The following is a 17,970-nucleotide window of genomic DNA, read 5'->3' on the forward strand; positions in this document are numbered from 1 at the left end:
GGGGACGGGCGCGGTGGCGGTCGTGGTGGTGTAGGTGGCGCGTGAAGGGTGTAGGTGAGTGTGAAGGCACGTGGGTTTGTTTAAAGTCGGGTTCGAATCGTTTTCGCATTATTTAATTTATCGTATGCATAATTAATTAATTTAATTACGAGTCATTTAAATAATTAAAGACGGGTTTGAGTCGGGATCGTTGAATTGTTCAAATGGTTGATTCGGGTACTTAATATAATTCGTTAAACCTCCAATTATCGTTTTGATCTAAGTTCTGAGCTATTTAAAATAAAATAATAATTAATAATAAGTAATTAATTAAAGACGGATTTTTGAGACGGGTTTGTTAAAAGGAAAAATTACTATATCGGGAAAGTTTCCATTTTAAGAAATTCTACTGTCATAACTTTCTATTTTGGGAAGTTGGGTCAAATATTAATTGGGTTATTTTAGTTAACAGTTGGGCATAGGTTGGTGTCGGGATTATATTTTGGAAAGCTTCTATTTTGGGAAATTACTATATTTAGTAGTTAGTAATTATAATTATTATAATTGTTTTAGGTGACGGATTAGTGAAGGATCGATAATCAGATTCGTTGCTTTATTTCTCGGACTTCTTAATCGCTTAATTGGATTTGTCGGCACTATGAGGTAGGGAAATACACTTGTCCTATTATCGTTCTTTGTTGAATTGTGTTGATTTCGGATTCGTGGTTGTTGATTTACGTTATCATTTATATTCGGAAAGGTGATTGACTGATTTGATCGTATTGAGTATGATATCACAACATCGGGTAACTGGCATGATTTTTATGATTCATCAGTTCATTGATTTATATATATATTGTGTTGCATCAATTTCTTTTGAGCATTCATATGCATTGGAGTTGGAGGATGGTGTGGTGGTGATGAGATCGTGATACGATGTGATGTTGTGATAAGGCCGGGGCGGGTTCTGCGCAGACTCCGCCGGATAACCTCACTGTTGAGTGGTATATCGACGACGGTCGATTGATAGTCTGCCGGGGATCGGTATGGCTGGGCGTTCCGGGTTTGTGTGTGATTGAGTTGTGATGGAGATGGAGGTGGCGGAGTATCATGCATATCATATTTATTGTCTTATTGTTTTCCCTACTCAACCTCGCGGTTGACCCTGTGTATTCGTGAACACCTGTGATGAACCGTTTTATGGGGAGCAGACTTGACAGGTTTAAGAGATAGGACGGGAGCTTGATGGGCGTGAGACACTGGATCAGACGACCTAGTAACTAGATCATCATCTAGAAGACTTCACTTTTATTACGTCAGTTCTTGTAATTTAATTTGAAAAGAGAATTTGTAATAATTAAGTTAAAATTTTATATAAATTGCCTTGGAGTTTAATTTGTTATTCACTACCTCGGGAAACCGAGATGGTAACAGTCCGTTTTATGAGGGAATGTCTTGACGAGGACTTCTTTTATAAACCGGGGTGTTACATAACCCTTCTAAAATAATTTTTACCAACCGCCATTCTCCTTAGTAGAAGGAATCAAAGTTTATTGTAAAGATAACCGTTTTATAACTTATGGATGTGTATATTAAGAGAAAAATGAACAAACATCGGATGTACTACCTCCAACTTTTTTGTTTTTGAGCATATATGTATATTTTTTGAATTTATTACCTCAAACTATATCTGCTTTTGAGTATATGTATATTTTTTTTGAGCTTATTAAAATTTATAAGTGAGATTTTAATTTTTTTTCCATCAAAACTCAAACTTTACTTAATTTATATGTAATGTTTTTAAGTTTTATGTAATTTTTTAGAGCTTCCCACTTATACTAAAAGAATAAGAGATCTCCCAAATTTTCCCGCCTAAATGAATTTGGCTATAATTGGGCTTTTCTTATATCATATCTGTAATTGGACTTTCATTATATCATATTTGTAATTAGACTTTCATTATATTATGTCTACAATTGGATTATAGTGAACTTTTCTTTTTCCACCGATTAATACATAACACTAATAATAATAAATTTTACAATTAAATTTCAAATTGAGTTAAATGTAAGTTGTATAATTGTTATTTTCTTTAATATTTCTATCTAAAAAACCGCGCATTTGCGCGGGATCTATACTAGTAATATTTAAGTGAATAAACTCTGAAACTTTATAGTAAAACTCATAATTTTTAAAACAAAACTCAAAATTTTTATTATAATGCTCAGAAACTATAAAATTGGTGGTAATACATCATGTATAATCCACCTACTAGTATATTAAAGAGATTGTTGCACTTCAATTTCCTTGGTCAATTCAATCTGGCCTCTAGGCTGTAAGAGATTGTTGCACTTCAATTTCCTTGGTCAATTCAATCTGGCCTGTAGGCTGTAGCAGTCCAAACTCTAAACTCCCAACTCCAAACTGATCACTTCAAGACATCATTCTTTTCATTAGTTCCAAGCAAAAACAATCATTTTATCATCACAGCGTTGCTATTGTCTTAAGGTGCTTCCCGCTTTCCGAAACTTGCAAAAACTTCAGACAATTTATCAACTATCGTCGACTGGTTCGCTACTCATTTTCTCACATCCACTGCAAAAAAAAAAAGTTAATATGGAAATCCGTCGCAATTTTTATTTGCTACGTCTTTAAAGTCCGTCTCAAAAATACCATCGCTATGAGCCTATGATCCATTTTATTTTGTAGTAATCGTCCTGTCTTTCAATTTGTAATGGTAATATCGTCACGTGTGCGTCCTGAAACAAACCAAGTTTATAAGAAGTGTCTCCATCACATTTATATTATTGTCCTCATTTTCGATTTTGTATATCCTAAGATAATTGAAGTAACATAATGGTAATGTTGGTTATATATATTTGATGCTAAATAGGCCTACTAAATGAGAACAATATATACAAAAGGAATTTGGTATACTTCATTGTTTCATGTAATCACGTTGCGTGTCCAGTACAAAATAATAATTCCTTCATTACCTATGTTTGAGGCTCTTTGCAAGAATAATAATTTGCCAAGGTTTAATCATTTAATCATGCTAATTCTCGGGTTCTTCTGTTAAGTATTATCTAGAATTAAGTGTTTAGGTTGATTTAGTTACAAATTTCGAGTAAGGATCCTCTCCATTACTAAAAAAGAAATGGAGGTCCATTCCTTCTCAACGGTCCTGATTAAACTTTGACTCGATCGGATGGTTGTAGATTTATTTGAAACAAAAAGGTAAATGAATGGGATTGGAATATATAGTAGTGTTTTGTGAGAGGAAATAGAGAGAAAAATAATGGAGATGATCCATTTTGACCAATTTGAGTAAGGATCCTCTCCATTACTAAAAAAGAAATAGAGGTCCATTACTCCTCAACTATCCCAGTATAGAGAAATTTCTCACAATGAAACATTCATTGAATCCACTCGTCCGGTACATATTAATACTATGATTACAGTTTTTGAGTCAAATTTGCAGATATACATAGAGTAGAAATTAACTTCATAAAACCAAACATTAGTAATTATCATACATAGTTAATTAGTGTTGGGTGAAACTACTCTAATAAGAAATTTTTTTATGTACCACTACCTACGCATAAAAACGAATTTGGGAATAAAAATTATGAAATACGGAGTAATAGCGATAAATCTTAACTTCGAGCAAAAAGCTACATAGAACATTTAAACCCGTTAAATAAAACATGAGAAAGTGTAAAATTGTACACTTTAGTCAAATTTCCTACTCAAGTCAAATTTCCTACAGAGAATAACAAAATCCTTTGATTGTCACTTGTAGATATATTGATTATTGAACAACAAATACTTCGGCTAATACACAAATTCTTTAACTTGTCATGGCATGTCCAACTCGAAAATAACGTAATTGAAAACGTAAGTAAAAAAGATTGATAAGGTTGAAGTGAACATCGATACCGACCTTTTCTTTTAATTGCAGGAAGGTTAGTGGTTGAGTATTTTTCAATCATACCTGCACATCATCACAAGTAAAATTGTATTGGAAATCAAATATTAGCTGTCAAGATCGAGAAAAGAATTAATCCTATATCAATGGTTTTGAGAGAGGGAATGTCAAAATACAAATCAAAACTGAAAATAAATACTCCATTACTCCGTAACATATACAAATACAACAAAAGCATGTCAAAATAAAGAAGGGGAGGAGATATACCTAACACAAAAGAGGAACAAACAAAGTATGGAAACTCCTCATTTTATAAGATGAATAAATGATGAAAACGCAGCTCTATCATTACTGGCGGGAGATTAATGGTCAGCTAACCAACAGCTTTGTATGCAACTGTTCGCCTTCACCGCATAAAATTTTAATCCAATTCAATGAGTCTTAGAATATCAAGCGTCTTTCATCAATGTTAATCCTTCTCAAACCTAGTAACCTACACGGTATAATGGCTTATGGGATGCCACATGACTTAACTTTACCTTTTAATACAGTAGTATTGTATAGATATAACTATAATGGGAGTTCAAGAGACTATCATTGTTGATAATATCGGTTCAATTTCTTACGTCATTTAACTGGAGCTTTAAGTAATATAAGCATTCATGGCATTGATTCATGAGTTTAGGTAGATTGACTATTTGGGAACAACTATGTCCACGTGGCATTTCCCATTTCCATGTGGCATTTCCCATGTGGCATTTTTTATCTTGCCTTTTAATAAGATTTTATAGATTAGTTTTGTACCCGCGAAAATCGCGAAATTGTTCTATTTGTCCCATTTATTTGCTTTTGTTGATCACGTCCATTTTTAACTAAAATATAAAATATTTTTTTATCGCGAATAAGCTATAAACCAAACATTTGTAAATATTTACTTCTTTTACATTATTTTTCATGATCATAGTAATATAGATAGAAGTTTTAATTTGAATTTTATTTCCATGTATTTTAATACATGTTAATATTATTTATGATTATTTTGTAGTCAACAATTTAATGTAGCTAATTTTATAACTATAAATGTTTGTTTGAATTTTTTACAAATTTGTTACTTTTATGGATTTATGATGTACGTCATAAATAATTAAGCTAAAAACGGTTGCGTCGTTAGGTCGATAAACAAAGCACTCCAAGATCACGGTTATATACGTGATAGGTTTTTTTAAGAAAGTTAAATAGATACTATTAATTTAACTTTTCCTCAAAATCTATACTTTTTATAAAAAATATATATGTAAAATAGAGAATCTCGCCGATGATGAATGATGATGCTTTGTAAGTCAACTAAAAGAGTAAAAAATATGTTTTCGTTTTTCACATTTAGATCCAAACATGTAATCTCCACTTTTAATAGCCTCCTCACAATCAATAATCTGCAAATTGAGATAGTTAAAATTAAAATTAAAATTAAATAAGCATCATCTTAATTACAAAACTAACTATACTACTTATTAAATGTTTAAAATTTTAAAATATTAATAGATAGAAATATGGAGTACTTTTAAGAAGACTATGAACGTTTGAATCACATGCACATATACACCTTATTTTTCACTTTTTCGCAAGTGTGCTAATTACAATATTTAAGATGGTTTTGAAATAAATCAAAAGTAACAATATGAAAAATTGTGAAGCTTTATAATCCAGGTTATTGGATTTTTCATTTACCACATATAAGACTTTTTAGCTACTATCTTTATTACTAAAGATGAATTATATGGATAAATTTTACGATTTAAAATTTAAATAATGAGAGTAAATTCTTAATTTATTTTTGTAATTTAGTACATGATCTTATGGTTTCCACTAAAAAATATTATTAGTAGCTTTATAATCCAAATTATTAGACTTTTTATTTACTACATATAAGACCTTTTAACTACTATCTCTATAGTTAATGAAGAGTTAGATGGACAAATTGTACGATTTAAATGATGAGAGTAAATTGTTAATTAATTTTTATAATTTAAATCATGATCGGTATTATGATTTCCATCAAAAAAAATAGGAAATCTTATGAAGAATTTTAATAAATAAGTCTGATGTAGCCTTAATATTAACCAATATAAAAATGACATGTGAATTAAAATTAGATGTTTTAAGTAGCCTTTTAACTATATTGTATTTTTTTTTTTTTACAAAAACAGAGTTATAAAAAAAAAATAATTTACTAAGATCCTCTAAATTCGAATTAAAAAACTAAAAATGTTTTGTTTTTATATCAAGTAAGACAATTGCGTACCAAATAAGTTCTAATATCATTAGAACATGGTTCAAGGACGAATATCAAGTTTTTGTTCAACTAAATCCTTCTGTTGCCTACACATTATGTAGTTTTTTTAACACACTATGTTAATATTATGAGAAGACAAAGGAAGCATCACCTACAAAAATAGAATAAGAAACAAACATACATTTAACGATAATTCAATTAATCTTGTAAGAGGATTTACATAAAGATAGTATAAAATAAATCTATCACAAAGCGATATTAGTGGATAAATTACAAAAAAACTGTGCATTTTACAATAAATTTATATAAATTACACAAACAAAACTCGTAGAACATACCTTATGTATAACGTAATTAACTGCACAATCCAACTTTGCAATAATAAGAAAATTGTACCATTCCAACTACAAAAATAAATCAAGGTGAGAAATACAAATTGACATCAATCAATAAAAGTTATTTAAACAATACCAAATAAAACACAAATCTTATGTATGATATAACTTTATTTTTTTCACAAATGCAAATAATTAATAAAAATTTTATGAAAAGTTTCAATGACATATGAATATGCCAAAAGGTTAGAAAAAGAGGGTAAAAAATAAAAGTGCTTATTTTAAAGACTTTACTTATATTAACTTAGCATCAAATAAGGAGTTAAATTTTAGGGGAGAAAGGAATCATCAAAAAGGAAAAGGAATAACTAAGAGAAAATGAAGAGTTAGAGATGAATAAGGGGTCATAAACGTGATAATAAGTATTCTCTCTTAATTCTATGAATGAATATTATTAATTAGTCACATATTATCAAATGAAAATTTCTTAGTGATTCTCTGTTTGTCGCATGTCTTATACATATGATCAAGGTAGTCTTTTTATATTATTGTATAGATATGACATGTAGATTATGATAGGTAATTTAGCATGCCTTTAAGTTAGATATATAGATTTTGTATTTAGATTACAGAGTTATTGATTTTACATACATAAATATGGAGCAAGGAGAAATGTAAGGTAAAAGGTTTGCATTATAGTGGTTTATTATCTTATGAAATTAAAATAAGACATATAGTTGATGGTTGATAGTTTGGCTTACTTTTTAATTATATTTATAGATTATTATTATTATTATTATTATTATTATTATTATTATTATTATTATTATTATTATTATTATTATTATTATTATTATTATTATTATTATTATTATTATTATTATTATTATTATTATTAAATCCACTTTGCATGAGAGTGATTTAAAAATTATCCTATGAAATTAAAATTATCTAAATCTAGTTTTTTACCATTAATTATGGGAGCAACTTTTAAATGTGGAATTGATAATTTTTTTTTTTCATGTGTACTACTATGCTAGTATTTCCATGTGGACTATATTTTGCCACGTCACAATTAATTGTTGCCATGTCACATTTGTCTACGTGACGTTTAATGTCTAGCCTTTTAATAATATTTATAGATAGATAGAATTTAAATGATCAATGATCCGGATACTATCCTTTACATTCCTATCAAGGATTCTAACTCCTACATTGAATTGAATTTGCGTGAGCAAATTATGCAGAGCAGTTTCCTTTCCATTAAAAATCCGAGCATTTCGTTCCTGCCAGACAGTATATACAGTAGCAACCAACCAGCTTTCCAATGTCTTTTCCTGCGCCTCTGCATGCACCAGGCCAGTTCCTGCTTCAGATTAGCAGATCTACCTTGGACACTCACCCATCCCAGAACTCTTCGCTAAAGAGTTGCAGCAAATTCACAGTGGAAGAATAAATGGGCATGAGTTTCCATAGCTTTTTTACACAAGACACACCAGTTGGCCAAAAGGAGCCCCCTCCTGTTTAGATTGTCCACAGTTGGAAGTCTCCCTTGAGCCGCTACTGTGGCAATGAAGCTATGTTTAAGTATTATATTAGGGTTCCATATCGCCTTAGCCCATCTGATTTTAGCATAGTGAGGACGAATAAGCTCATAAGCTTTACTTACCAGGAAGTTCCCATTCGCAGCTACACAAGTTGCCAGAGCAGTTTCAGCACGTGCATCATCACCATAAATTTGTAATATCATATCCCGAGTATGCAAAATTCCCCCTCCAACTTTCAGCATGGTGAGGACTGATAGTAGTGCTCCAGATGGTGTCAGTTTTAAGATTATAAGCACCATTCCTGATAGGCTAACGCACACTTATACAAAGATAATATTTATACCCTAGACAACAAATGAATGTAGTACTTAGGGGTCGAACCCAAAGGAGACGGGAGTTATTAATTAATTATTATGGAGCGAAGTTAATCTTGATTCGATGCGGTTGATTGATTGATTGGTTGATTATGCAAATAAAATGAAAACAACAATAAAAAGAAATTGTCTAGGGAGGTCGGGTCACACATGCTAATTACGTAAATGTTTATGTCAAGTTAGGAAGTTGATTTTGCGGTAAATGTTTAGGCTTAGAGATACCCACCTTACGACATTAGTATCAACCATAGACCGGGTCCTAGAGAAACTCTCGTCCATGACTAGGTCGTCCTACTACACATGCTTAGTCTAATTCAATTCCGTGCCTCTCGACTTTAGAACGAAAGAACAAACTTAATCGATGAATAGGGCCTTTAAACATAGATTAAACATTATGGTGCAAACATGTGATAGAAACAATTATACAATATTAACTTATCCTTATTTTGACATTTACAAATTACTTAATCATGCATGACTTCCTTTATTCCCTAGACAAAGGTAAATTATTCTAACATTGTGAAAATATAAACTAAACTAATGCTAAATGAAATGATAAATAACATAATTAAAATAAAGATAAAATTACCTTGAATGAAAATAGAAGAACAATTGCAAATGGAAATAACTTGGAATAAATCTTGAACTTGATAATAGAAATGTTGTAACAAACTAATACAAGCTAAACTAAACTAAACTAAACTACTAATATTTAGAGAGAATTTTGGAATAAAAATATATGTGAATGGTGGTGTGTAAAGGTGTGTGATTAGCACCCCTTATATAGGAAATAAGAGAGAAAAATTTGTAGAGGGATCCAAAATGGCATCCTAAGAACACTCTTAATTTTCTCTTCAATTCTTGGTTTAATGCTCAAGGTATCCAAAGTTGGTGCTTTAATGCCTTGTTTATGAGTGTGATTAAGAGCATTAAGGAGGGCATCTTAAGTATTTTGGCATCCTAAGCTCTTCTTTAGCATCCAAATTTTCCACCACATTTTGGACTTGAATTCTTGGGCTTTGACTTGCACATTGACTTTGCTTGCATTTTCATTTTGATCCAACACTTTCTTCATGCAAAATTCATGCACTTCCAATACTTGGTCCAATCTTGCTCTCATACTTAGCCTTGCTTCTAGTGTTAGCACATTTTATAGTACTTTAGCTCATTTAGCTCATTTTCCTACAAAACACACTTGAACACACAATTGCACTAGAAACACAATATTAGCTTAAAAACACTTCGATAAGTGCTAAAATGATATGTAAAATCAAACTAATATAAGGGGTTAAAATGTATAGAAAATGCACTTATCAAATCCAGAGACACCATAGAGACTCAATGTGATTGATCATCTTCCAAATCCACTTAGATAGGTTTGCACTATTCCAGGATAAGACCTCCTTGATGTTGAAACCCCCTCATCCCAAGGGCAACAACATGTTTTCCAACTCTTCATATACATTTTATGCTGATCCACATTAGTATTCCATAGGTAATCTCTACAAAATTTATTGATGATTTTCAGTAGAGCTTTATGGAGAAGCAGAATGTTACACCAGTAATTTTCTAGTCCAAAAAGCATTGAATTGAGGAGCTGCAATCTTCCAGCATAGGAGAGGAGGTGAGTAGTCCAGTGGTTAACAGATTGTTGGATTTTACTTATCAGAGCATTATACATGGGTAGGGTAAGTTTACTATCATGTAGAAGGAGCCCAAGATATTTGAAGGGGAATGTACCTTCAGAATATCCAGTCAGTTGCTTTATCATTGCTTTGATTCCATCAGTCACTCCACCAAATTATATATCAGTTTTGTCAGGGTTTGATACTAACCCAGAGATTGATCCAAAGAGTTCAAGAGTGTGAGTCACTGCCTAGACAGATGGGACATGCCCTCTGACAAAAATCATTAGGTCGGCTGCAAAGATTAAGTGGTTCAGTTTTAGTTTTGCACATTTAGGATGATAGGTAACCTGAGGTTTAAGACATATTTGTCTGAGGTATCTGGATAATATTTCCATTCCTAGTACAAATAGACATGAAGATAGGGGATCTCCCTGTCTCAGCCCCCCAACTCCTTTGAAAAAGCCCACATTGCCTCCATTAATTTTCAAGGTAAACCAAGTGCTGATGCAACCCATGATCCACTTAACAAACTGCTCAGGGAAGTTTAAGCTTCTTAGCATACTTTTCACAAATTGCCATTGAACTGAGTCAAAAGCTTTCTTGATATCAACCTTTATCAAGCTCCTTGGAGAGCAAGTGTTATGACTATACCCTTTAATTAAAGCTTGGGAGAGCATAATGTTTTCAAAGATATTCCTACCCTTAACAAAAGCTCCTTGCTCAGGGCCCACAATTTGCTTCATAAGAGGCTCCATCCTATTAACTAGTACTTTACTGATAGTTTTGTATAGGGCTGTGCAGCATGCTATTGGCCTAAAATCCCTAACCAAAGTCACTACTTCCTTCTTAGGGATAAGAGTTACAACAGTAACATTTGCTTGCTTTGTTAGCTTGCCAGTTCTGAAAAAAGCTAGTACAACATTAATAAAATCCCTTCCAATTATTGACCAAGCAAATTTATAAAATCCAGCTGAGAACCCATCATACCCAAGTGTGGACACGGGCCACGGGGGCGCTTGGGAAACAAGCGTTTGCATTTGTGGAGTCGCCACCAATTTATTGTGGAAAATTAGAAACCGTTTGAATACCTCGTGTCATGTCAAGACACAAAGTAGTGACATGAACACCAAGAACTCGTTACCCTTAGCATTCTATGTCTAGAATGACTCTCGTGGATGCCAATGAACACGGATGTTCACAGAGATCTCGAGTAAGGGGTGAGGGTACGTATTAGGAAGCTCTTTTGATCGAACACCTAATCCCGCCCGCCTTGATAGCGGCCTCTACTAATGATTAGGGAAAATCGTCTATACTAGATATATTGTCGATTATATGCATGCAATGCAACATCCAATGTTTTAATCCTAACATGTGAGAATTAATACTAAGTCGGTAAACAATTAATTTAGCATACAATTAGGTCGAATCGGGATTTAAGTTCAATTACATGTGAAAGCATACAAGCAATAAAAAGTACAATGATAAATACAATAAAGGAAAATTACAATAATTACATCGGGTTTAATGATCTATGTCGAAAATACATCTAAAACATATAATTTGGAAAAGAAAGAATAAATGAATGAACGAACAGATTATTAGGCGATAATACGAATAATAGTTAATTAAATACGTAAACTAATAAACTAGGTCAAGGCAAAACGGGAGTTCAGAGACAGAAGTCAACCAGAACAAAGCAGCAGAGCCGCGCCCCTGGGAACAGCAATGCAACATCGCTGCGTCTGTTCCTTGGCTCGATTCCGCGAAGCCGGAATTGCAAGTCGTTAATATTCGTTGGTGATTTTAATGCTTGATTATATTATTTGACTCGGATGAAAGTGATTATCAGATTATTTACATGCGATTAACGGTCATGAAAGCAATAAACATGGATGAAACTAATTAGGACGAATTATTACAAGATTAAAGAGGATTAATTAACAAATTAATAACTAAACAAATTAATTAGGTTAAATACGATGAATTAATGACGGACTAATGATAAATATGATAATAAACAGGTGAGAATATATCAAAGATCGAATTCCAGAAACCCAATATGAATGAATCGAATTTCTACAACCCGGTTTGACTTTAGTGACGAAAACCCGCAAATATTAGTTACTTGGGATTTAAGTCGGGAATTAATGAGATGAATTATATGTTAATAATGATGAACAATTTATATGTCAAACTATTATGTTCAGATTGTTATATTAAAATAAGGAACAAATGAAAACAAAAGAAAAACAAACGAATCAACGAAAGACGAAGGAAGAAGAAAGGAAGCAGGAACTGCGGCAGCCTCACGAAGAGGCGCAGCAGTTGCTGCGTCCTTTCTCGACGATTGTCCTCTGATAATCCGTAAAAAAGGGTTTTAAACAAAGGGTTTTAGAAATCGATTTTAATTGTAGTTTCGACATAAATCTTACAATATGATTGCAATAAATGAATAACAATGAATAGATTTACACCCTCAGACTTACATGTTTAACGAAACGAGATGAACTAAGTTAACGATTAGTGATGCTCGACTCGAATGTAACGAAAGTGCCCTCGTAAGAGGAATTAAAACAGATTGATTAAAGTTGATTATGGTGGAGTTTGTCAAATTGGTCGGTCATGCAAAACGAGGCTGGTACTCAGAAGGATCCGAGCTTACGTGGTCGAAAGTTCAAGCACGTAGACGCCAAAAAGTAAGAACGTGGTCTAGAATGCAAAGGGAGAAGAGAAAGGGCGGACACTCGCGTGAGAAATATGTGAGACCAAAGGTCTCTATTTATACTAATCACGTGGAGGAAGTAGGGTTTTTCGGAGAAACTTCGGAAGTGAATTTCGAAAAGATATGAAAAGATACGAAAACTACGCTAGAAAGGACTTGGGAAGAGGCGCAGCAGGCACTGCGTCTCTTGGAAGAGGCGCAACACTTGCTGCGTCTATTCCCAAGTGGTTTCCTCCTGCGGAAGAAAGATTTCCGTGTTTAGTTTATGGAATAACGGAATAATTTGGTTTTCCTTAATATTTTGTGTGAATATTACGGGAAATTGTTTACCAAAGATTAAAAGATTTATAAAATTTGTAATAGGAATATCCGGAACATTCCAGAATATTCCGACTTGGCATTTTAATGGTTGTCAGAAAATGAAGACGTTTTTAGGCCCGGACTCCAAATGTACTCTAATTACTGCCAAAACGACCGTATCGGCACGTAGATGACATTTAATAGGTATACATAAATGTTTGAGCGATCAATTGAGGATAAACTTACGAACTGTCACAAATCGTTCCGCGTACCAAACATGCGGCCCAATCATCACCGGGTGGTTTGCGGGAAGTGCAGAAATGAGGTATCTACAGAGCCCCCACTTTGACTGAGACTTGGACAAGGCGAAAGTAAAAGTATAGCCATCAGGTCAATCGAAGATTACAACCTGACGACTATGGCGACGCGAGGCGGCTCAAGGGGTCTGAACCAAGGACCTATCGTGGGAACATTTTAGAGTCTGTTGACTATCGGGGAGGGTCATTTAAAGTCCATTAGACTACGTAAGGAGGCTCGCCAGCCATAAGAAGAGACCATACCTGAAATTCCTTGGAACTCCAGGGAAAACAAAACGCGATATTGGGAGAAGGCAGCAGGACAAAGTCTGGAACTGCTGGGAGAAATCTGCTTGTGTTCAGCTTCAAACAAACTTCGGAAGAATTTGGGGTCGATGTTGATCTCCATGTCTCGAGCGGAAGTGACTGTCGGTCGTGAACTCTCGCTGGGGGAACATAATCGGGAACTGATCTCCATGTCTCGAGAGGGAAAGTCTATCCGTGTGCTCTCGCTGGGGGAACATAATCGGGAACTGATCTCCATGTCTCGAGAGGGAAAGTTTATCCGTGTACTCTCGCTGGGGGAACATAATAAAGGCGTGTCGAAACACCTGTCAAAGAAGGAATGCTCGTTGTGGCAAGCTAGGTCTTGGGTAAAAAATAAGGCGATAATTTGTTGTTGGCTTGGAAGATGTGGATCCGGGTGAAGAACATACGTCAAACGGAGCAAATATGTGATGTAGCATTAAGGAAGAGGCGCACCAAAGATGGGCCCACAAAAATAACGAACTCATAACGAATTTTTGAAAATTCGTATGAAGGGAGGTTGAGGAAGAGGCGCAGCAAGAGTTGCGTCCCTTGGAAGAGGACTACTCGGCGTTCCTCTACTCGGTGGCGACGCCCTCCTCCTTCCTGGTGAGGACTACTCGGCGTTCCTCTACGGGAGGTTGGCGTACTGGCCGATTGTGTAAGTGCTTTGCCCTCTTTCATTCTTGATTGTTTGAGCATACGATGAAAGATCATCGGTTAACGGAAATCATCTGACTTTGCAGGATGTCGAGGCGGCGGGCATCGAGCCCCCAGAGTACCCCGAGACCCTTGAGTACACCGACACGACGGGGATGACGACGATCTCCGAGCTACGTGACTTTGACGTGGCGGTGAGAGATGTTGGCCTGGACGATTGGCACCATCTGATCCGGAGGGTGAGTCTTCTAGTCTATATAGCTTTCGTGTAAGAACACATTTGCTCGAGTTTGCTCAATTGCTAAACATTTTCCTTTTGAAATGCAGGTCGCGTCATCCCGGTTCGTGGCTTTGTGGAGGGTAGCCAACCGGCTGCGGGCTACTGCCGTCGAGGCACTTGCTGGTGGCTGAGGACGTCAGGTATGAACCTTCCGTTTACTTTATTTTTGAGTTTTCTAGCTTTCCTTTATGCTTGAAATGATTGACATGAGCAAGTTTTTGTCGTTTGCAGAGGGAGCGCGAGCTGGAGCGAGAGCTTGCTCAGTCCCGAGAGGAGACGACTCGTCTGCTGAGGGAGCTCGAGGTTCGTGACGCAGAGGTTGCTGCTCTCGAGGCAAGAGTTGCTGAGCTAGACAGCGACGAGCAGTAGCTTTCTTGTTGTTTCTTGTTTTTCTTGTTTTTGGCTGTATTTTTGTACATTTGTACATTTTCGGACATTTGGATTTTGTTTTGGGGCTCGAGCCCCCAGTTTGGTGTACATATCCCTTTTTGATCGTATATATGACGGCCTGAGTGCCTTTGCTGCTGGGTTGCTTTGTTTGTACTTGCAGGTTAGCTTTGAACAGGTTTGGTAGATGACGGTTTACGCCGTCATGCTGCCAAAATTTACACAGAAATCACACAGAACATATATTTGTACATGTGGCCTAAATTAGCGCAAAACAATGAATCGAAAATGCAAAAAAGTATGACCAGAAATTCAAAAATTTGGTCGGAAATGGCAAAAATGCAAAAATTTGGTCGGAAATGACCGGACGGTAGGGAGGGTTACCCTCTAAAAAAAGAAAAAATAAAAACATGTAAGTTTGAAGTGGAGAGTGAAATGATTTCCCCAAAAGGAAAAGAGGTAAAGTTCGAAAAATGATATAATGAAATTAAATACCAAAATGTAAAAAAGAATAAATGAAATTAAATTGGTGAAATGATTCCCCAAAAAGAAAATTAAAAAGGAATGTATAAGTGTGCTAAAATGACGAAAATGTCGATATCGTCTCGAGATGCGTGCCCGCGAAATTAGGAAACACGAAATATGGTAACTTGACGCATTTACCAAAATAATAACCCGTATGAATAGAAAATTATTCGTTGAGGAATTTAGGAAAGATCCAACGCGGAAAATCACAGAAAAACAGCTGAGGAAGAGGCGCAGCAAGAGCTGCGTCCCTTTGAAGAGGCGCAGCACCTGCTGCGCCTGTTCCCCAGTGCGTCCGTTCTGGCGGATTTTAGGAAACGACTTTTAGTATAAATAGAGACGTCGAAGGAGGTTTTGTTCACATAACTCTTCCGTCTTTCTTCGTCTTATTACACAAAACTCCCAAAATAAGCCTACAACATAAATACTCTTGAAATTCGTCTAAAAGAATGGACAAATGAGTTCTCTAGTGTGGAGAAGTATGACATGGGTGCTTATAATTTTGGAGCACTTTTGAGCTTGTAGTTGATCAAGGTAGTCAAACCGTTTCTCGATGCTTGTCTTGACTATTGGGACCCGAATCATCACGTATTTGCCTTTCCTGGAGGCGACATTTGCCCATTTCCTGAGGAGATTGCTGCGATTGGTGGTTGGGATCCGGAACATTTGCCTGCTATTCCCTCCACTTCTCAAGGGTATAAGAATAAGTTTAGAGACTTGCTTGGATTGACCAGAGTTGATGTTGACCGTCTTGTGACTTCTAAAGGAGTGCGAATGTTGGATTTCATCGATCACTTCATCAATAAGGCTGATCCTACTGTTTCTTATGTTGCAAGGCGAAGGGCATTCGGGTTTTGCCTGTTGCATGTATATGTCCTTCAAGGGCATGTTGATGAAGACATGAGGGGCGACCCTCGTCTTTTGAGCCTGATTGATCAAATGGAGCTGCGTAGGAGCCCAACTTGTCTGTGTTTAGGAGAGATCCTATTGGGCTTAGATAACAGGAAAGCTAATCGCGACCTACCTTATCTGGGAAGTCTCATTATTTTGCAGGTAAAAGAAACTTTTTCTTTCTTCTTCTTTTTTGTTTCGTTTTTTTTTTATTTCGTTTTTTTTGTTTTTTTTTTCGTCTCTTTTGTTTCTAATACCCGCTTTTGGGAGGTTTGGCTTATGGGGCGTCTTCGATTGATCGAGCCCCCAGTTAATGTTCCTGCTTACCATGCTCGTTCGATTGCAATGAGGACCAGGCTTTAAATGGTGGACTTCACTCGAGTGTGCAACTACTGGGAAAACAAGTTGAAAAGTGAAGATGGCCCCTTAATTAGATGGATCGTACCATGGTGGCACCTCAAATCTGTTACTGGAGTATCTTCCCTGGATCCTACCCGAGCTGTTCGCATTCCCGGCTTGGAGTTTATGATATGCATCTTCCCGGAGAGGTTGATTAGGCAGGTTGGATTGAAGCAGATGATCCTGAAGCTTAACACTGTCTCGCAGACTGCCGTGGCGCTTACTACTGAGAGTCGAAGAGAGTGAGCCATCAAATGGGCTCAGAGGAACATTTGGTTCTTGAATTCTTCTGCCAGTGCTCTATGGGTATCAGATTCCTATATGCGGTGGAGGAAAGCTGCTACTCCGGAGGAACGCGAGAGACTGAGGAAGCGTGAACCTGTTGACTACAAGGTTCGCGAGGTGGAGAAGGAGAAGGAGAAGCATCTGACTGAGGGAGAGGAAGAAGCCGGGTTTCGAGTTGGTCATCCTTCGAAGAAACCGAAGACTTCTCCTGCCGTCGAGATGGTGGTTGGCAAGAATGGCAAAGCGAGACCACGAGAGAGACCATTGGTAATTAGGTCGGAAGTGGCGCAGGAGCGTCCGGCTCGAGGTCGCGACAAGAAGTATGATGAAAATGACAAAGGCAAAGGGAAAATGGAAGAGTAGCCTATGTCTTTTATTATTATTATTATTTTTTTTTATTATTATTATTACAATAAGAAGGTGGGGTTTTTAGAATCCTATCCTATTTATTTTTATTATGATTTTATTATGTAACGTATTATTATTATGAATGAAATAAAAGAGGTTGATTGGTTATGAAACCGTTGTGGTTTTCTTTTCATTATTCTTGTCGAATTTCAAATGCATTTGCAAATGTCCTTCTATTTACATTTAAAGTGATTAAGTGGGTTGTATCCCGTGAAGGATTGCCTACGTATTCATTAAAAAAATGAAATCACCCTTGCGCGTAGTTCGAGTAAATGTAAAAGAATAATTGTTCTAAGCAAGAGCTTGTAATGAACTTTAGAAAATAAGCATGTGCTTTACTTACTCCGAAAATGCAATTTAGTTTATTTGATGATATGAGAATGACAGATTGTCAAAATGCAAGAGCAAGATGACATTAGCTTGATTC

The 17,970-nt window shown here is 35.5% G+C and overlaps 1 protein-coding gene across 1 annotated transcript; it reads right to left on the reverse strand.

Moving 5' to 3' along the window:
- Window positions 1-7,955: 7,955 nt before the first annotated feature.
- LOC141618043 (uncharacterized) lies at window positions 7,956-8,381 on the reverse strand. The gene has a single exon (XM_074435163.1). It carries the CDS (start codon window positions 8,379-8,381, stop codon window positions 7,956-7,958), a length of 426 nt encoding a protein of 141 aa, XP_074291264.1.
- Between the last annotated feature and the right edge of the window lie 9,589 nt (window positions 8,382-17,970).

Source organism: Silene latifolia, chromosome X, assembly GCF_048544455.1.
Source record: "Silene latifolia isolate original U9 population chromosome X, ASM4854445v1, whole genome shotgun sequence".
Taxonomy (NCBI): Eukaryota; Viridiplantae; Streptophyta; class Magnoliopsida; order Caryophyllales; family Caryophyllaceae; genus Silene; species Silene latifolia.